This window comes from Lithobates pipiens, unplaced genomic scaffold, assembly GCF_037356315.1.
Source record: "Lithobates pipiens isolate NorthernLeopardFrog02 unplaced genomic scaffold, aLitPip1_a1.2 Scaffold_157, whole genome shotgun sequence".
Classification (NCBI taxonomy): domain Eukaryota; kingdom Metazoa; phylum Chordata; class Amphibia; order Anura; family Ranidae; genus Lithobates; species Lithobates pipiens.
This window is the reverse complement of record NW_027507746.1, coordinates 1,857,022-1,879,644: the sequence shown is the minus strand read 5'-3', so window position 1 is coordinate 1,879,644 and position 22,623 is coordinate 1,857,022. Positions and strand designations below refer to the sequence as shown.

The window sequence follows — 22,623 nt, the reverse complement described above, 5'->3', positions numbered from 1 at the left end:
ATTTTATGGGGAAATGTGATGGGGCAATTTTGATTGTGGCAGTATGATGGGGCAATTTTGATGGCGGCAGTATGATGGGGCAGTTTTGATGGTGGCAATAGGATGGGGCAGTTTTGATGGTGGCAATAGGATGGGGCAGTTTTGATGGGACAATATGAAGGGACAATTTTCATAGGGGCAATTTGATGGAGCAATAGGATGAGGCAGTGTTGACGGGGCAATTTTGGTGGTGGCAGTATAATGGGGCAACTTTTATGGGGCAATATGATGTGGCAATTTTGATGAGGGAAATATGATGGGAAAATTTTGATGGGGAGATAGGGTGGGGCAATTTTTATTGGGCAGTTTTGAAGGGGGCAATTTGATGGTGGCAGTACAATGGAGCAATTTTGATAGGGCAATTTCATGGGCAAATTTGATGTGGCACATTTGATGGGGCAATTTTGATTGTGGCAGTACGATGGGGCAATTTTAAGGGGGCAATTTGATGGGGCAATAGGATGAGGCAGTTTTGATTGTGGCAACTTTGATAGTGGCAGTATAACGGGCCAATTTTGATGGTGGCAGTATGATGGGGCAATATGATGGGGGAATTTTGATGGTGGCAGTATGATGGGGCAGTTTTTATGGGGGCAATAGAATGGGGGCAATACGATGGGACAATTTTGATAGAGGGCAATTTGATGGTGGCAGTATAATGGGGCAATTTTATGGGGAAATGTGATGGGGCAATTTTGATTGTGGCAGTATGATGGGGCAATTTTGATGGCGGCAGTATGATGGGGCAGTTTTGATGGTGGCAATAGGATGGGGCAGTTTTGATGGTGGCAATAGGATGGGGAAGTTTTGATGGGACAATATGAAGGGACAATTTTCATAGGGGCAATTTGATGGAGCAATAGGATGAGGCAGTGTTGACGGGGCAATTTTGGTGGTGGCAGTATAATGGGGCAACTTTTATGGGGCAATATGATGTGGCAATTTTGATAAGGGAAATATGATGGGAAAATTTTGATGGGGAGATGGGGCAATAGGATGAGGCAGTTTTGATTGCGGCAATTTTGATGGAGGCAGTATGTTGGGGCAATTTTGATGGGGTAATATGATGGGGAATTTTGATGGTTCAGAATGATGGGACAATTTTGATGGGGGCAATTTGATGGAGCAATAGGATGAGGCAGTTTTGATGGGGCAATTTTGGTGGTGGCAGTATAATGGGGCAATTTTGATGGGGGCAATGTGTGGGGCAATTTTGATGGATGTAACAGGAAGGGGAAATTTTGGTGGGGCAATTTTTAAAGGGCAATTTGATGGTGCAGTATACTGGAGCAATTGTGATGGGGCAATTTTGGTGGTGGCAATATGATGGGGCAATTTTGATGGTGGAAATGGGATGGGGCAGTTTTGATGGGGCAATATGATGGAACAATTTTGATAGGGGCAATTTTTGATGGGGCAATTTGATGGTGGCAGTATAATGGTGCCATTTCATGGGACAATTTTGATTGTGGCAGTATGATGGGGCAATAGGATGAGGCAGTTTTGATGGTGGCACTATAATGGGGCAATTTTGATGGCAGTATGTTGGGGCAATATGATGGGGGAATTTTTATGGTGGCAGTATGGTGGGGCAGTTTTGATGGTGGCAATAGAATGGGGCAATTTTGATGGGGCAATATGATGGGACAATTTTCTTAGGGGCAATTTGATGGTGGGAGTATAATGGGGCATTTTTGATGGGGCAATTTCATGGGGAAATTTGATAGGGCAGTTTTGATGGGGATAATATGATGGGGCAATTTTGATGGGGCAGTATTATGGGGCAATTTTGATTGGGTATTTGGATTGGGGAGTTTTGATGGATGGCGGCAGTATGATGGGGAATTTTTGATGGGGCAATTTTGGTGGTGGCAGTATAATGGGGCAGTTTTGATGGGGGCAATTTGATTGGGGCAATAGGATGAGGAAGTTTCAATGGGGCAATTTTGATGGTGGCAGTATGATGGGGCAATATGATGGGGCAGTTTTGATTCCGGTCATATTATGGGGCAATATTATGTGGCAATTTTGATGGTGGAAGTTTTGATGGGGTAATTTTAATGGAACAATTGGATTGTTCAATTTTATTGGGGCAATAGGATGAGGAAGTTTTGATGGGGCAATTTTGATAGGGGCAATTCTATGGTGGCAGTATGAAGGGGCAATATGTTGGGGCAATTTTGATGGTGGCAGTATGATGGGGCAGATTTGATGGGTCAATTTTGATGGTGGCAGTACAATGGGGGAATTTTGATGGTGGCAGCATTATGGGGCAATTTTGATGGTGGTAGTATTATGAGGCAATTTTGATGGGGACAATAGAATCAGACAATTTTGATGGTGACAGTATAATGGGGCATTTTTGATGGTGGCAGTATTATGGGGCAATTTTAAAGGGGCAATAGAATGGGGCAGTTTTCATGGGGCAATATGATGGGACAATTATGTTGGGGGAAATATGATGGGGCAATTTTGATAAGGGCAATAGGATGGGGAAATTTTGTTGGTGGCAGTGTAATGGGGCAATTTTGATAGGGCAATAGGACAGGCAGTTTAGATGAGGAAATTTTGATGGTGGCAGTATAAAGGTGCATTTTTGATGTGGGCAATATGATGGGGCAATTTTGATGGGGGCATTAGGATGGGGCATTTTTGGTGGGAGCAATATGATGGGCATTTTTTTATGGGGGTAATATGATGGGGAAGTTTTTATGGGGCAATTTTGGTGGTGGCAGTATGATGGGGCAGCACCTGGAAAAAGTAATTACTTTTTAAACAATGCTAAATGTAAATGATATCCCTCTTTCTGTGTAGATGATATATACACACACACATCTGCACATAAACAAGGGATATCATTTACAATTATCATCTTTTATAAAGTAATTTCCTTTTGCAGGAGATTTTTGTATTTCTAGATTTATAATCTTTGTAAATGTAGATAAACTTCCTGCTTCCTGGAGGGGGAGGGGAGGTTTCCATAGCTAAGGGGCAGGAACTTCCTCTGACACGGCTGTTGCTATGGAGAACCGACCTACAACCTATTACACGGCTCGTGCTGCTCGGAGCATGTGCGAGATCTGGAGGTGCATGCTGGGTAACCATGGAATACAGGAAGAGATACAGTCTGGCTTCAGATGCCCACACATGAGATGGCGGCGGCCTGCTGGGACTACCAGAAGTAAGAAATCAATGCTGCAAAAATAGAAAGCGGCCCTTGGATTACAGCGTAACCTTTACTAGAATACATGAATCATGAGGATTATAGGGGGAGATTTATCTACAAAGTCACATTTCTCCGGAGCACCACTTTATATATACAAGTGCCATAAAAGCCCCCCTTAGGGGTATTTATTTTGCTTCTAACAAGTTTTTGGATGTGGCACTACTGAGAGGAAATCCTCACCGACTCCATTTCTACAATTACCGGGATAAAGTTGTTAGTTTTCTGTATAAAGTGTATTAATAGCAATTCATTATTCTGCAGCACATTGTTCCAGCACTGAGGTTGTGGTAGTAGCAGACATATATTCTATGTAGTATTTGCTTTGTATTATCATTTTTGTTGTGTAATTATTATTTGGAAGTATCAGGATCAGGTGGTTAGGTGGTTTGTTACATAGTTACACAGCCGTATAGTAACACTGGGGTTGTGGTAACACTTACCTCTGTCTGCAGGTAGGTTGTGTGTCTGTGTAATATAGAGCAGAGCTTCACTAGTTTGTTATTTAGTGTATAAAATATGTAGAAAGATAAAGAATGAGAGAAAATACAACAAAGACAAAAGGACAGACACAGTCTGGCTGTAAGAATAAAAAAGAAATAAACTTTTTCTGAGGATTATCCTGTGACAGGAACATGTCAGGAACATCCGCTATTCACCGGTTAGACCGGCACCATGGGAATCCCCCCGTCCATATCTCAGGATCCTCAATTTATGGATGTGTGTGGAGTTTAGCCATCAGCCAATCAACCCTGGGGGGTGTTCCCTGCCCAGCCCACAAGCCGGTCCTGTGTTCTGAAGGAACCAGAGCTAAATGGACCATAAATGGTTCTGATGGATGAGGATTGGATTTCCAACACCGGCATGTCAGTCTGATCCCAACAAGACCAATCAGAGCTTGTCTGGTGTGATCAGACCCCACAGAACCATTCTGGGGGTTCTCCTGGATTCTATCCTCACTACACATACAATGTTATATGTACATGTACCCCAACATGTCTAACAATCAAGGGCAATTATTTCCATCTCTCTGCAACTAATATTTTATTTTGTATGAGAGATAAAATAGATTCCTCTGATATAAATCAATGTCTGGCAGACAGTTCGGGGTCTTCTCCGTGTATCGGCCTCGTCCCCTGCTGGGCTTGTAGATGAAATGACTAGGACTTCTCTTTGAGGCTCAGTGAGGTGACAATTTTATATCTACAAGGATTGGGGGATTTTATTGGCATCTAGGGGTCACTTCTGGTCTAGAGACTCGCTCTGTCCTTCCAGATTCTAATTGAGTCCTCTGCGTCTTCTGGTCTGTTTCAGGTCCGAATTCAGCCCAAAATTCTGACAGAAATCGGACCTGAAATGGTGAATGGAGACGCACCGGACCCCCTGCTGTGACCTGCTGTGACCTCCAGTGTGACCCCCAGCCAAAGTCTGATCTCTGATAGTCAGTGGAGGGGGGAGGGGATGAAAGCCAATAACAGCGAGGTGACCTGAAGGACTATGATGGGAAGTCCCAGTGTAACCGGCCAATCAGAAGTCTGTCTTTGTATAACTTTCATCTAGGTGACATGTCTGGATCCCTCACATAGAAGATTTATACCAGAATCCTGCAGAATATTATATCATTTATAGGATAATTCTCACCTCAGCCTCTGCAGAGTACAGCCAGGATCTCTGAGCCCCTCACATAGAAGTTTTATTTCAGAGTCTTCCAGATTATTATATGATAAATACAGTCTGGTGAGGGATCGATTATTGATAAGAATGGATCGGAGATCATCACAGCCGGAGGAAGTCACACCACATCCAACCAACCTGCAGAAACAAATCCAGACACATGATATTATATTATAAGATGAATATGAGGAATTATTCCCATTTAGTGAAAAGTAACATAACATTACTAGAGCGGAATATCAGGATATACAGAATGTTATACAGAGGAAAGATCTTGTTATTAGAGAAGCTGATAAAGGTGAAGCTGTTGTAGTACTTATGTCTACACAGTATAAAGAGGGGGCGCTGTGACAGCTCAGTCACCCCCTTATGTACCCGGTTATTAAGCAGGACCTCACACAGTGTCTCAAAGGGGCTTCTGAAATTGATAGATAAAGGAAAGGATCTGGGGGGTTTATGAAATAAAACAGCAGAATTTCTGATGGTGGATCCCCTAGTAACCCCAATATTCCATCACCTTCCTAATGTCCACCAATCAGAAGTTCCCATTGAAAGTCACCGGATTGTGTCAGGAATAGGATCCCTTATAGAGAATGTAGGGGGGAGGGGTGGATATACATTTCCAGCCTTTAGTGCTGAGACTTCTGGGATATATTAGAGATACAAGTACTATATTGGTGGATATTCCACATTTACAATGGGATTCTACATTCACATGGGGGACACTTCACATTAAAGCACTTTATTCTCCCATCCCCCATTCTTTAGTGTCTCCACCAATCAGATATCATCTCCATAGATATAGATCATATACTAGGATGTTACAGGAATTATTACAGAGGATGTAGAGGATGAAAGCTTTTTACCTTAACTACTTCACCCCCGGAAGGTTTTACCCCCTTAATGACCAGAGCACTTTTTACAATTTGGCACTGCGCTGCTTTATCTGGTAATTGCGCGGTCATGCAATGCTGTACACAAATATTTGTGTCCTTTTTTTCCTACAAATAGAGCTTTATTTTGGTGGTGTTTTATCAGCTCTGGGAATTAAATTTTTTGCAATATAAATGAAAAAAGACAAAATATTGAAAAAATATACATTCCAACTTTTTGTTATAAGAGAAATTCAATAAACTAAATTTTAGTCAATGTTGGAAAGTAAAGTAGATCGCCTCCAGTCATATATCTGCCAAAATATGCCGATAGTATCACACTGACACTGAATGAGATAACAACTGATGCAGTGTCAGTGTGATACTATCGGCATATATAGAGACATAGTTGGTCAGGTTGAAAAAAGACACATGTCCATCCAGTTCAACTACAAAATAATAATAATAATAATATCATACAATCCCATATACCCAATTCTATACCCACAGTTGATCCAGATAAAGGCAAAAAACCCCAGCAGGGCATGATCCAATTTGCTAAAGCAGGGGAAAAAATTCCTTCCCGATCCCCCGGGAGGCAATCGGATTTTCCCCGGATCAACTTTATCTATAAATGTTAGTACCCCGTTATATTATGTACACTTAAGAAATAATCCAGGCCCTTCTTAAAGCAATCCACTGAGCTTGCCAAAACCACCTCTGCAGGGAGTCTATTCCACATTTTCACAGCTCTTACTGTGAAGAACCCTTTCCGTATTTGGAGATGAAATCTCTTTTCCTCTAGACGTAAAGAGTCCTCCTTGTCCTCTTTGTTGACTGTAAAGTGAATAACTCGACACCAAGTTCACTATATGGACCCCTTATATATTTGAACATGTTGATCATATCCCCCTTAATCTCCTCTTCTCAAGAGTGAATAAATTCAGTTCCTCTAATCTTTCCTCATAGCTGAGTTGCTCCATGCCTCTTATCAGTTTGGTTGTCCTTTTCTGCACTTTCTCCAGTTCCCTGATATCCTTTTTGAGAACTGGTGCCCAAAACTGATCAGCATATTCCAGATGAGGTCTTACTAATGAATTCAACAGGGGCAAAATTATATCTCTCTCTCTGGAGTCCATACCTCTCTTAATACAGGAAAGGACTTTGCTTGCTTTGGAAACCGCAGCTTGGCATTGCATGCTATTATTGAGCTTATGATTTACCAAAACCCCCAGATCCTTCTCCGCTATGGATTCCCCCAGTTGTACTCCCTCTAGCATGTATGATGCATATTCTTAGCCCCCAAGTGCATAACTTTACATTTCTCAACATTAAACCTCATCTGCCACATAGTCACCCAATTAGACAGAGCATTGAGGTCGGCTTGTAAATTGGAGACATCCTGTAAGGACGTTATTCCACTGCACCCACCGGTGTCATCTGCAAAGACGGAAATGTTAAGCCGTGTGCACACGGGCGGATTGTATGGCCTACTTAGTCCGCCATACAATCCGACAGACAGTCCGTCCTACTTTCGAATGAACGGACTTGACCACACACGGATGCACAAACAGTCCGTCGAAAGCTTGCGTGATGATGTGTACAGCACGTACGACGGGACTAGAAATAGGAAGTCCAATACACAGCAATGCAACCTTTCGCCGTGTAAATCCTTTCTGAGCATGCGCCATTCTTAGTCCGTCGAACTAGCCTACTCACGAGCGGATTGTCCGCTGAAACCAAAGTATGACGGACAGTATTTAGAAAAATCCGAAATACTTAGTACGCCAGACTGCACGCTGAAAAAGTCCACTGAAGCCCACACACGAGCGGACTGTCCGCTGAAATGTGTTTTGACGGACTAAGTAGGCCATACAGTCCGCCCGTGTGTACGCGGCTTTACTTTTGATCCCAGACCCAATATCATTTATGAAGATATTAAAAAGTAAGGGTCCCAGCACTGAACCTTGGGGTACACCACTGATAACCTTAGACCATTCAGAGTAAGAATCAATAGCCACTACTCTCTGAATTCTGTCTTTTAGCCAGTTTTCTATCCATTTACAAGCTGATATTTCCAAACCTGTAGACTTTACCTTACACATGAGCCGTGTGTGTGGAACTGTATCAAACGCTTTTGCAAAATCCAAGTATACCATGTCCACCGCCCCCCTTCTGTCCGAGTATACCATGTCCACCGCCACCCCTCTGTCCAACTATACCCCATCCGCCGCCACCCCTCTGTCCAAGGTTTTACTTACCTCTTTGTAAAAAAGATCAGGTTTGTCTGACAACGTCTGTCTTTCATGAATCCATGCTGTCTGTTGCTTAAAATATTTTTTTCCTGCAAGAACTCGTCTGTGATCTTTTATTAATCTCTCCAGTATCTTCACAACTATAGAAGTTAAGCTAACAGGTCTATAGTTACTTGGTAAAGACTTTGTTCCCTTTTTAAATATAGGCACCACAATGGCCCTGCACCAATCCAGTGGTACTATTCCTGTCATTAATGAGTCCCTAAAAATTAGATACAATGGCTTTGAAGTTACAGAGCTCAATTCTTTTAGGATCCGTAGGTGGATGGCATCAGGTGCAGGTGCTTTATCCACCTTTATTCTGTCCAAATATTTCTGTACCATATCACTTTTGAGCCATTGTGGATTTGGGGTTGTGTCACTACCACCCCACTATAGACATAAGCTCCTCCATGCTCCTTTGTATACACAGAGCTGAAGAAAGTATTTAATAAGTTAGCCTTCTCTTTGTCCCCAGTCACCCACTCCAGATTATTTTGTAAAGGGGCTACATGCTCAGACCTGACCTTTTTTACTATTAATATATCTGAAGAATTTTTGGGGGTTTGTTCTACTATCTTTGGCAGATATATGACTGGAGGCGATCTACTTTACTTTCCAACATACGGGATACCAGCTGAAAGGCAGCCAGGTGATTTACAGACGGATACTGCAGTGGATGCCGACACCGTGATTCTCGGGTGACTGTGGTGCTGATATACATATTAACACTCGCTGACCAGCATCTGACTTGAGTTTCCTTTTGAAATAGCAGCTGATAATCTTATCTGTTTATTCACATCAGAGACTAGTAATGTCATTCTCTCTTGCTACTTTGTCTGCCTAAATAAACAAAGGAGATAACTTGTTGCCAGTTGTTGAAACATTATAAGTCGGCCTGCCACTTTGGAATGTGCATTGGAATTGTGGTGAAGTGATTAAATAGAAGGGTGTTACAATTAAATGCCATGGATTGGATGGGATTTCCTACTGCACATTGGCTTTTTCTATCGTTACACTATTGCACATTGTTTAACCTTTCCAGCACCAAGGGATGGAGACATGTGACTATCATAGCAATATTATTAGCACTAACTACAGATAGGATTTGTCTGAATTGAACACGTCATTTTTCAGCTATCTACCTCATTCCCTCTCTCCCTTCCCCCACTCAATATTGATTCAGTTCATTGATTAACCGTTTAGTTATTGAAAGAAATAGGGAATTGTTACCCTGTAATATTCAGTAGGTAATCTAATACGTGGGTTGCAATGGACTAAAGCGATTTGTCCAGACCTGAGTAGTGTTTTGTGTTTTATGTCCTGTTTGTCTTATTGTCTGTGGGTACAGAATTAATTATATTAGATTGAGAACCATTACTTTTATGAACTGCACACTTTTTTTTTCTATTTTCGATACTTTAATAAAATTGGTTGTTATTCAAACTGGAATCAATTCATTTAGATCTATTTATTGTTGCCATTAGAAACCCCTTGTTAGCCTGCTCTTAGCGGGCTAAAGTTCTCTTTTTTCTATATCTCCTGTACCATGCCCACCGCTTCTGACATGTCCTGTACCATGCCCGCAGCCTCTACATCTCCTGTACCATGCCCACAGCCTATGACATCTTATTTACCATGCCCACAGTCTCTGCCATATTGACATCTTCTGTACCATGCCCACAGTCTCTGCCATATTGACATCTTCTGTACCATGCCCACAGCCTCTGCCATATTGACATCTTCTGTACCATGCCCAAAGCCCCTACATCTCCTGTACCATGCCTGCAGCCTATGACATCTTCTGTACCATGCCCACAGCCTCTGACATTTCCTGTACCATGCCCGCAGCCTCTGCCATCTTGACATCTCCTGTACCATCCCCACAGCCTTGACATCTTCTGTACCATGCCCACAGCCTCTGACATTTCCTGTACCATGCCTGCAGCCTCTGCCATCTTGACATCTCCTGTACCATCCCCACAGCCTTGACATCTCCTGTACCATGCCCACAGCCTTTGACATCTCCTGTACTATGACCACAGCCTCTGACATCTCCAGTACCATGCCTGCAGGGTCTGCCATCTTGACATCTTTTGCACCATGCCAACAGCCCCTACATCTCCTGTACCATGCCCACAGCCTATGACATCTCCTGTACCATGCCCACAGCCTCTGACATATGCTGTACCATGCCCACAGCCTCTAAAATCTCCTGTACCATGCCCACAGCCTCTGACATCTCCAGTACTATGCCCAAAGCCTCTGCTATCTTGACATCTTCTGTACCATGCCGCTGCCTCTGACATCTCCTGTATCATGCCCACAGCCTCTGCCATACTGACATCTTCTGCACCATGCCCACAGCCTCCGACATCTCCTGTACCATGCCCGCAGCCTCTTACATCTTCTGTACCATGCCCACAGCCTCTGACATTTCTCGTACCATGCCCGCAGCCTCTGACATCTTCTGTACCATGCCCATAGCCTCTGCCATCTTGACATCTTCTATACCATGCCCACAGCCTTGACATCTCCTGTACAATGCCCAAAGTCTCTGACATCTCCTGTACCATGACCACAGCCTCTGCCATCTTGACATCTTCTGTACCATGCCCACAGCCTTGACATGTCAGCCGGCAGCTTTGGAATATGCATTGGAAGTGTGGTGAAGTGATTAAATAGAAGGCTGTTACAATTAAATGCCACGGATTGGATGGGATTTCCTACTGTGCATTGGCTTTTTCTATCGTTACACTTTTGTACATTGTTTAACCTTTCCAGCACCAAGGGATGGAGACATGTGACATCATAGCAATATTATTAGCACTAACTACAGATAGGATTTGTCTTAATTGAACACATCATTTTTCAGCTATCTACCTCATCCCCTCTCTCCCTTCCCCCACTCAATATTGATTTAGTTCATTGATTAACCGTTTAGTTATTGGAAGAAATAGGGAATTTTGACCCTGTAATATTCAGCAGGTAATCTAATACGTGGGTTGCAATGGACTAAAGCAATTTGTCCGGACCCGAGTAGTGTTTTGTGTTGTTTTATGTATGCCCTGTTTGTCTTATTGTCTGTGCGTACACAATTAATTATATTAGATTGAGAACCATTATTTTTATGAACTGCACAGGTTTTTTCAATTTTTGATACTTTAATAAAATTGGTTGTTATTTAAATCAAATTGGAATCAATTAATTTAGATCTATTTATTGTTGCTATTAGTAACCCCTTGTTATCCTGGTCTTAGCGGCTAATGTTCTCTTTTTTCTATATCTCCTGTACCATGCCCACAGCCTCTGACATCTCCTGTACCATGCCCACAGCCCCTGACATCTCCTGTACCATGCCCGCAGCCTCTTACATCTCCTGCACCATTCCCGCAGCCTCTGACATCTCCAGTAATATGCCCGCAGCCTCTGCCAACTTGACATCTTCTGCACCATGCCCACAGCCTCCAACATTTCCTGTACCATGCCCACAGCCTCTGACATCTTCTGTACCATGCCCACAGCCTCTGCCTTCTTGACATCTCCTGTACCATGACCACAGCCTCTGCCATCTTGACATAGTCTGTACCATGCCCACAGCCTCTGACATCTGCTTTACCATACCCACAGCCTCTTACATCTCCTGTACCATGCCCACAGCCTCTGACATTTTCTGTACCATGCCCGCAGCCTCTGACATCTTCTGTACCATGCCCACAGCCTCTGACATCTGTTCCATGTACTTAACCATGCCCACAGCCTCTCACATCTCCTGTACCATGACCACAGCCTCTAACTTCTTGACATCTTTTATTACATGCCCGCTGTTCCATTCCCGCATCCTCTGACATCTCTTGTACAATATGCCTGCAGCCTCTGACATCTCCTGTACCATGCCCACAGCCTCTGACATGTTCTGTACCATGCCTGCAGCCTCTGACATCTCCTGTACCATGCACACAGCTTCTGCCATCTTGACATGTTCTGTACCATGCCTGCATCCTCTGACATCTCCTGTACCATTCCCACAGCCTCTGAAGTCTCCTGTACCATGCCCATAGCCACTGACATCTCCTGTACCATGCCCAAAGCCTCGACATCTCCTGTACCATTCCCACAGCTTCTGCCATCTTGGCATCCTCTGTACAATGCGCACAGCCTCTGACATTTCCTGTAAAATGCCCATAGCCTCTGACATCTCCTTTACCATGCCCACTGCCTCTGCCATCTTGACACCTTCTGTACCATGCCCACAGCCTCTGACTTCTCTTGTACCATGCCCGCAGCCTCTTCCATCTCCTCTATAATTGTTAATTATGTTCCTTTGTGCCGTGAGTATACTCCTCCTATGGTGTACTATAATGGAAAAATCCCAGTGACAATATTTAATTTAACAGGGCACTGTGTCCTCTGAATTAATTTGTGCCGTGAGTGCACCCTGGCACATTAATTTGTGCCGTGAGTGCACCCCACTTACTGGGTATTACAGTAAGTGAATCAGTGACTATATTTAAGAGTGTTGCATTCCCTGAATCAAAATGTGCGTCCCTCCCATCCTTAGAAAGGGTACTTGCAAATAGTAGAAAACATTTTTTTTTTTTTAAAGTATGTGAAAAATGTAGTAGATAGTGATACATATCTAAGATCAATATCTAATGACCTATTTGCAACCATAAACAACCATTATACATACATGCATACCTCTAATATACTGTATAATCAATAGATGATAAACAGTTGACTGTACAAGGATGCATACATATGGTAATGTGCCTAAATAAAGCAAGTGAGGTGAAAAAAAATTCTATATAAATAGACCCAAAAAGTTTTTTTCAAAAAGTGACTTGTGCAGACTTTCTGTAGTTGTTCCAAAGGTGGAAAGAACTCCTGGTGCTTTTCTGTGAAAATAAATGATATTGCGCTCACCAGATACCTTGCCCCTGCAGGGGTAGATTTGCCCCTGTGCCGCTCTCTGGTGTGTCCCTGGGAGTTTAATTTCTCATCCACTGGTATAAATGCCTCATTCATATGTTCAACAAAAGAGAAGAATATCCATGGTGTAGTATGTCTTCATGAACAATTTATTTAGAAAATAAAACTACTCACATGTAGCAAAGATTAAAAACCGCAATATAAGAAAACCACGCCATCCGCTGTAGTTTGTTATGGAGAGGTTACGTCCTATGGCCACTCTCTACACGTTTCGTCATCAGGACGTCATCTGGAGGGGCCATATTGGTGCACCTCTCTGCTTATATAGGGTGCAGTGATCCACTCATGCGTTGGATCGATCTACGCCATCTTTGTAGGGGGAGCCTATCAGTTCTATGTACTCATCCAATCTCCTGTACCATGCCCACAGCCTGTGACATCCTGTTGTATATCATGTCTGGAGTCTGGATAGGAATCAACAGTGGAACACCGCCGGGATGGGGGTCATGGGAGAAGTCAGACTTGTGTGTGGACTTTGGAGAGGATAGTATAGGAAACCAGAACTTAGTGTATTCTTTCTGCGGAAGGTCATCTTTGGTCATCAGAGTCCCCCCAGAGTCCCAGGTGTCCCCCTTAATGATTGCTCCACTTTTAGCACTTATAACTGGAATTATATATATATATATATATATATATATATATATATATATATATATATACAGAAAATTTAGTACCTGTATGAGTATGGCACCAGGACAGGGTCAGGGCAGCTTGGCTTCTTTTCACCATCCAGTGGCTACTGATCAAGGATGCATGCACAGTCATGTCAACATTTGAGGAGGCCACAAGGATGATGAGCAGAAACCATGCATGCATCAGTGACATTGTCCCTCTAGTCTAGAACATGCTTTGTGGAATCATGGACAGGGCACTTGAGGCAGAACAGCGGGAGGAAGAGGAAGACTTCCTTTCCTCTCAAGGCCCCCTTTTTCCAGATAGCATTCCTGTGAGCCCACCAAACACACAGGAAAAAGAGGAGGAGGATTGTGTCAGTATGGATGTTGAGGATAACATGCAGCAGTCTTCAACAGATGGTTTTTAGTCCCCAGAAACCCAAGGAGTTGTACATGGCTGGGAGGAGGTAGTTACTGATAATGTGATAATTAGTGACCCAGAGGACTCAGAATCAAATGCCTCTGCAAACGTATGTTGCATGGCCTCCCTGATTCTGCAAAGCTTGCAAAAGGACCCAAGCATTTGTGGTATTAAGGAGAGGGATCATTACTGGCTGGCAACCCTTCTTGATCCATGTTACAAGGGTAAGGTTGCAGAACTCATCCTGCCTTCGCAGAGGAAGCAGAGGATGAAACATCTTCAAGAGGCCTTAAATAAAAGTTTGTATAACACATTTCCAGACCCTGGGAGGTTTCCATCCTGGTGATGGACAATCTGTTTCTGAGGCTTTGTTCGGTCAGAGGAAGAGCGGTGGAGAAGGTGGCCAGCTAAGCGATGCCTTTAAACAATTTTTCAGTCCTCATTGCCAAGTTCTGATAGGTTCCAGCAACTATCATCAGCATCTGCATTATATGGGGCAGGAATATCTAGGGGCAAGAGCAGACTTGGAGACCTTTCCGAGCATCCACTAGGTTAATGGGTCTTGAGGTTGGACCACTGGCCAGAACTTGCTCAATATGCAATCAAGCTACACAGACTCCATTGATAGGCTCACATTTATAAAAAAAATACTCAGTCCTGGATCAGCAGCTATCAAGCACCTGATGCTGATGTAACTGATTGAATTTGCTATTGTCAGGGCTCTGCTCGCGCTTTGCGGGCGAATCTGCGTGCACCATTATGCAACCCAAGAATCAGCGCGTGTGTGTGCGCCAGTATGCACCTCAAGTGCACTCGCATGCACAACGGGTGCGTGTGGACGCTAGTGCGGTTTGCGCCAGTGGCCCTATTTAAAGTTACAGCTGCATTTGTTCAGTGCTGTTTGTCTGCAGCTTGTACCTGAGACTCCGGTTACCTGTTCATCTGATTGCTATCACTGACCCGGCTTATGTCGGACTCTGCTGATCTCTTCTGCCCCGATCCCCGCCTGCCTGACCCTGTTTATGCACTGCCTATTTGATGCTGAACCTTTGCTAGCCTATGACCTTGCCTTTGCCTGCCGTTACTGCCCGATTGCCTATCTGCTCTGACCCGGCTTGTCTGACCAACCCTCTGCTTGTTCCAAGTGTGCTGAGTCTATCCAGGATCTGCTGCCACTGTTCCTGTGCCTTCTTCTACCTGGCTTGCTGTTCATCCTCCTGCTCTGCCAACTTCTGCCAGCTCTGCCAGCCTCTGCCAGTTTCTGCAGTTCCAGCCATCCAGAGGACCATCTCCACTGCCTGCATCAGCTGCTGCATCCAGCTCAGACACTCCTACCTCGCTGCACTCACGGGACCACTGTCTTCACTCCAGTGGGCCCTGAACCAGAGTCGTAAGAGAAGTCTTCTTCCACCAAGTCAGGCTCACCACCCAGGTACCTAACAGTACAAACAGCCATGACTGAGCCTGCCGAAGAAGCTTCTGCTATGAAGGAGATCTGTTCACTAGAGGTGGGCGAACTTCCGACGGGACGTTTCGCGAATGTGAACTGTGAACGCGGATGAAAGTTTGCGAACAGCAAAGACACCAGCACTGTGATATAGAGCACTGACACCAGCACCATGATATAGAGCACTGACACCAGAACCGATATATAGAGCACTGACACCAGCACTGTGATATAGAGCACTGACAAAAGCACTGTGATATAGAGCACTGACACCAGCACCGTGATATAGAGCACTGACACCAGCACCGTGATAGAGAGCACTGACACCAGCACCGTGATAGAGAGCACTGACACCAGCACGAGATAGAGAGCACTGACACCAGCACGAGATAGAGAACACTGACAGCAGCACTGATACAAGCAACTCACTGCTGGGCCCCAAAAATATGACACCGCTCAACCTCTTCAAATAGGAGGGTACGCGCATATAGTATGGTGTGCTTTTTTTGTACAAGGAAGTGAGCCAAATGTAGAAAAAAGGTCTGTGTGCTCAATTAAATAAATCATTTTTAGAGACATACATGGTCTACTGCTCACGTGTGTTGAATTCCTCCGAGATCCATGCCTAGAGTGCACTGACACTAGCACCGTGATACAGAGCACTGACACCAGCACCGTGATAGAGAGCACTGACACCACACCAGCACCATGATAGAGAGCACTGACACCAGCACCGAGATAGAGAGCATTGACACCAGCACCAGCACCGTGATAGAGAGCACTGACACCAGCACCGAGATAGAGAGCATTGACACCAGCACCAGCACCAAGATAGAGAACACCGACACCACACCAGCACCGAGATAGAGAGCACTGACACCACACCAGCACTGTGATAGAGAGCACTGACAGCAGCACTGTGATAGGGAGCACTGACACCAGCACCGTGATATAGAGCACTGACACCAGCAATGTGATATAGAGCACTGACACCAGCACCATGATATAGAGCACTGACACCAGCACGAGATAGAGAGCACTGACAGCAGCACTGATACAAGCAACTCACTGCTGGGCCCCAAAAATATGACACCGCTCAACCTCTTCAAACAGGAGGGTAGGGGCATATAGTATGGTGTGCTTTTTTGTACAAGGAAGTGAGCCAAATGTAGAAAAAAGGTCTGTGTGCTCAATTAAATAAATCGTTTATAGAGATATACATGGTCTACTGGTCACGTGTGTTGAATTCCTCCGAGATCCATACCTCATTCATTTTTAGAAATGTGAGGTAGTCAACACTGTCGTGAGCTAGACGAGTGCGCTTATCAGTCATGATCCTGCCTGCTGCTCTGAACGTCCTTTCGGACTGGACACTGGACGAGGGGCAAGCCAACAGTTCCATTGCAAATTAGGCTTGCTCTGGCCAGAGGTCAAGCCCGCCCACCCAGTAGTCCAGGGGTTCATCACTCCTCAGAGCGTCCACATCGGCCGTTAACCCGATGTAGTCAGAAACCTGTCGGTCTAGGCATTCCCTGATGCTGGATCCGGATGACACCTGTCGATGGGTCGGCTGAAAGAATGACCTCATATCAGAAGTCACCAGCACATCTTTAAACCACCCTCTTCTTGCAGGCTCTGTTGGATTGGTACCCGCAACTCTTTCTCTGGGAGTGGGAATTGCTCCACTGCCAGCACACACAAAAGCAAAATGCAGCATTTCTCGAAGGAAGGTCTGGAAGTGCTCCATTCTGACAGCCCTCTTTTGTGTTTGTACCGGGGTCTAAGTACGTTGCCACCCAGTACTGGTCCTTGACCCTTATGATTTTTATACGGGGGGTCCCTGTTAAAACACTGGAGCATGAAGGCCCCCATTTGCACTAAACTGGATGCGGTGTGGTGGCCAGGCTCCTGCTCATTATCCAGAATAATGTCATTCTCCTCTCCCCATCCACGCACAACAACAGGGATCCCAGAAAGGTTTAAAGCATGCCCTTCTTGCTCCTCCTCCTCAGAGGAGGCTCTGACTCCTCTTCAGACTCCTGTTGTTGACTTGTCTCAGATAGAGTAGCCCCCATTCATTCAATTCATCCAGCATTGCGACTTCCTCATCTTCCCGCTCCTGCTCCTCCATGGCTTGATCAATGGCACGATGCAACGCAAACTCCATAAAGAAGGCATAAGGTACCATGTCACTGATGGGGCCATGGCTGCGACTGACCAGTTTTGGTGATCTCATCAAATGGCTGCAGCATGAGCAGCCACTGGCGCGGTGAAAAAAAACCCAGCTCCCCAGAACCTGTTCTGCCGCAGAGTTCATACAGGTAGACGTTAACTGCACGTTTCTGCTGGAGCAGCCTATCAAGCATATAGAAGGTTGAGTTCCATCGCGTCGGGCAATCGCAAATAAGACGTCTGACTGGCAGATTGTGTCGCCGCTGAATGACAGCAAGGCGAGCCATGGCCATGTAAGATCTTCTGAAATGGGCTGAGATTTTCCTTGCCTGCCGCAAGATGTCCTGGACCCAAGGGTATTTGACAATGAATCGCTGCATAACCAAGTTTAAGACGTGTGCCATGCATGGCACGTGCAGAAATTTTCCCTGTTTTAATGCGCTAAGACGGCTGGCACCTTTGTCACACACCACTTTACCAACTGTCAAATTGAGCAGTGTTAGTCACTGATCTGCCTGTGAATGCAAAGCTGAAAAGAGTGTCGGGCCAGTGTGGCTCTTGGCTTCCAGGCACAACAGACGCAGCATGGCATGGCAACGTCTCACCTGGCATGTCAAATAGGTTCTGGGGAGCTTGGGCGGCGCAGCGGAAGAGACACTAGCAGCAGAAAAGGAGGAGTCAGCCATAGATGAGAGGGAGGAGGATGGAGAAGGAGGAGGAGGAGAAGAAGAGCCAGGCCTGCATGCAATCCGTGGCGGTAAAACCAAATCTACACAGGTGTCACGGGTTACATGCTTGACGGCCATCAGAAGGTTCACCCAGTGGGCAGTAATAGTGATATACCTTCCCTGCCCGTTTTTGCTAGGCCACGTGTCTGTGGTCAGATGTATCTTGGCACAGACACTGTGTGCCAGAGATACATTCACTTGCCGCTGAACATGGCTATAGTGTTGGGCTTACCGCGACTTATGTGTTGACTGCAATGATTGCAGATGGCAACACTATTGTCAGCAGCGGACACGTTAAAAAAGTCCACATTGCGGAGCCATGTGCCGGCATCCTGGGAGCGCCAGATGTGACCGTACATGGTTGATGACTCGCTCCTGATACATTAGCAGTCTGCTTTGTCCCTCCTGTGCAATCTAAGTTCTTCCTGTTTCGCCTCCCTATCTGCTGGTCCATATCTTCTTCTGAACTCCCCTCTTCTTCCTCTCTTGTGGGCACCCACATCACATGGCATCACTAGACAAGTCATCATCAACGTCACCTTCCCCACCACTATAATTAGAGATCTCGGAGTAGGCAGCAACAGCTCCACCTTGGGATGATCTGGGTACTGTCGTCAGACTGCTGAGTGGTAGTTGTTGCTACCTCCTCTTCCTGATACAATGCCAAGAGTGGCTGCACATCAGAAATGTCTTGATATGGATCAGAAAATAATTCCTGTGACTCAAGCAGAAGGTATATGGTGGTGGTGGTGTTGGTGGTAGTGTCTTTGGGGGTGCACATAGCAGAGAGTGAAGAGGGTGCAGATCGAGAGGATGAGGAGGGTACATAAGAGTAAGGCTGAGTGAGCCACTCAACCAAGTCTGGTGCATCCTTTGACATAATCGCACGCACCTTCTGCAATTTGCCACTTTGGCTCAAGTCTGTTGCTCCTGCCCTACCCCTACCACCCCTGCGGAAGGGCCTGCCTCTTCCTCTGCCTGTCATTTTTTAAATGACCCTGTGACAAAAGTCTCTAGAGAAGTGCAGTATGTATGTGGAAGAAGGTATATAACACCCGCTTCAATCTTTCCTTTTTGGGGGCCACTGGTCTATCACACCAGTTATAATACTTTTTTTAATTGCGTTTGTCACTCTTTGTAGTATCGCTGCAGAACCCATCAGCAGTCACAATGCTGCACAGTGGAAATGCACTATACTATGCTTTCTATATGTGCAAGTATTTTATACGTGTATTACACACCTATATACTGCATATCAAAGAGAACACCTATACCAGTCCTTAAAAAGACCTTAGTGGACCTAGTAGCTAGTGATTTGCAGACTGTACCTCAGTCCCTACACTGACAAAGGACTGCTGCAGAATAGGGCAGTAATCTGCAGCACAGCCCTGCACCAGCACCCTATATATTGTATACCTATGCCAGTCCTTACAAGGACCTTTGTGGACCTATTAGCTAGTGATTTGCAGACTGTACCTCAGTCCCTACACTGATAAAGGACTGCTGCAGAATAGGGCAGTAGTCTGCAGCAGTGCACCACAACCCTATATATTGTACACTTATACCAGTCCTTACAAGGACCTTTGTGGACCTAGTAGCTAGTGGTTTGCAGACTGTACCTCAGTCCCTACACTGATAAAGGACTGCTGAAGAATAGGGCAGCAGTCAAGTATAATATTCTTTCTATATTTGGAAGAAAGTATATTATACGTGTACAACCCTATATACTGTACACCTATACCAGTCCTTAAAAGGACCTTTGTGGACCTAATAGTAATAGTTAGTGATTAAACTGACTGTCCCTGCTGCACAAAGCGTCCTTTGCCTCCCTGCACTGACAAAAGACAGGCTGCTGCAATCACCAGCACAGCAGTGCACTGAACCCTATATACTGTACACCTATACCAGTCCTTAAAAGGACCTTTGTGGACCTAATAGTAATAGCTAGTGCACTCAACCCTATATAGTGTACTACACCTATACCATACCAGTCCTTAAAACGACTTTTGTGGACCTAATAGCTAGCGATTTGTGTCACTACAGTCTCTCCCTGCTCCACACAGCAACCTCTCCCTATAATGACATAAGACAGAATGTAAAATGGCTGCCAGATTAGGTCTATTTATAAGGTAGGGGGAATGTCCAATTGTCCATGTGCTGAAATGTCTCAATTGGCTGTCCTGTACCCCATGATGGATGTGTCATCATGGGTCAAAGTTCTTTCACACTGTAAACACATATGTCCGCTGGGCGAACAGATACACCAGATTGGAAGAGCGGGCTCAGCATCTTTCTGGTTCCAGTCCCATGGTCGCTGCACCTCCTTCGCTTCCTGCTCAAACCACTTCCCAGCCTGCAGTGATGATGCTCCCACCTGAACCAAGGGTGCCTATCCCAAAAGGATTCTCGGGGGCTGTTCTAAGTTCCGGGCTTTTCGAAATGCCTGCCAGCTGTATTTTGCTCTCCAACCCAGGACTTTTTCTTAGGAATGTACCAAGGTGGAATTTATGATTTCTCTGCTGCAAGGGGAGGCTCAGACCTGGGCCCATCATCTCCTGGAAGCAGACAGTCCCTTCCTTCCTTTTTGAGGCCATGGCACAGCTGTATGAAGACCCCCAGAAAACTGCTACAGCTGAATGTGCCCTATGTGCACTCCAGCAGGGCCGCAGAGAAGCCGAGGACTACATTACATTCACCCAGTGGAATGAGTCAGCTCTGAGACACCAGTTCCGCATGGGCCTCTCAGAAGGACTTAAAGATGAACTTGCTCATGTTGGTACCCCAGATTCCCTGGAAAGTCTGATCACACTCGCCATCCAAATTGACCACTGGCTCCGGGAACGCTGATCTGAACATTCCTCACAACTCCATCACCCGGCTTGGATGACTGCAAGGGTCCCTACTCCTGCCACCCGCTACCCACCTGCTCCGCAGGGGGGTTCTTCCTGCTCCTGTCACCGATGAGCCAATGCAGCTTGGACTTATGCGACCCACCTCGTCTCCGGAAGAACGTGCTCGTTGCCGGCAGTTGAACTTGTGCCTCTACTGTGGTGGGTCCGGACATTATGTGAATAACTGCCCTGCTAAGATACGTAAGTGCCTCTCCTCTGTGTCTGCCAGCCCTGTATCCTTGCCAGTCAACACCACCCACATCGCTCTCCAGTGGAGGCCCATCCATAGGGGGCACCCCCCCTTCTGTGTAGTTACAAAAAAAAGCGCCGGACACAGTGCACTATGGGAAGCGCCATGTGAATGCAATCATGAGATTGCAGACGTGGCGCTTCATTTGCAGGAGTTTAGCCCACCTTGGGGCACTTTCTGAAGCGCTGAGTAGTTTCCGCCTGACGCTGTAGTATGTATTACTACGGCCAGGCTGTTTGATTGATATCTGACTCAGATGTCACTTCCTGTCTGCTCTCTCCCATTGTACCGGAGAGAACACAGGAAGTATGAGGAGTGGAACACACCGCAGGAGAGGAGAGGAAAACGCAGTCATCAAGGTAAGTGCCGAGGCTGTGCTCCCATGGAGAAGGGGGGGAGTATCTGTAACATTTTTTAAAGCTGCTGGATTTTTTGTGGTTTTATTTCTCTGTGAGCGATTGAGCTTGCCCCTGCCTGTCTGGAAAGAACACATAGAGAGAGAGCTCTGCTGTTCTGATCTGCAGCTTTCCTGGGCAGCTGTAACTTTGCTCTCCCTCCTGCACTAACTTTGGACATAACAGAAAATAGAAGAGCCCTGCCAGGGAGTACACTTGGTATCACATGGCTCCAGCCTGTCCCTGACAAAACTCTAGCCCTGCAGCTGCAAAGCAGATGCCTCTGATCCTTCCCATGCACCCCCCCCCTTCCCCCTGGTGCTTGGTAATGGAGGTGAAGTCCTCTCCAGCCAGCTACTGTCTCTGATGTTCTTCCATCCACTGCATGGTGCCTCTCTGATCCTTCCCATGCGCCCCCCCCCTCCTCTCCCTGTGCTTGATGATAATGGAGGTGAAGTTCTCTCCATCCAGCTACTGTCTCTGATGTTCTTCCAACCACTGCATGGTGCCTCTCTGATCCTCCCTCTTGCTCTCCCCTTCCTCTACTTGGGCTTGATAAGAGAGGTAACTATAATGGCTCCTTTTCAGCCTCACAGACTGCACACCTCCTT

At 45.6% G+C, this 22,623-nt stretch overlaps 1 protein-coding gene across 3 annotated transcripts in view; it reads right to left on the bottom strand.

The window, feature by feature from the left end:
* Positions 1-22,623, bottom strand: part of LOC143981452 (NACHT, LRR and PYD domains-containing protein 3-like) — a 102,146-nt gene that overhangs the window by 20,754 nt on the left and 58,769 nt on the right. For 2 of the 3 annotated variants that reach the window (XM_077479299.1, XM_077479300.1), the window contains exon 6: positions 4,904-5,074. In XM_077479299.1, the coding sequence (XP_077335425.1) occupies positions 4,904-5,074 (171 nt within the window). Of the gene's footprint in view, positions 1-4,903; positions 5,075-22,623 lie in introns of those variants that run through there. The other variant, XM_077479301.1, reaches the window with a different exon arrangement.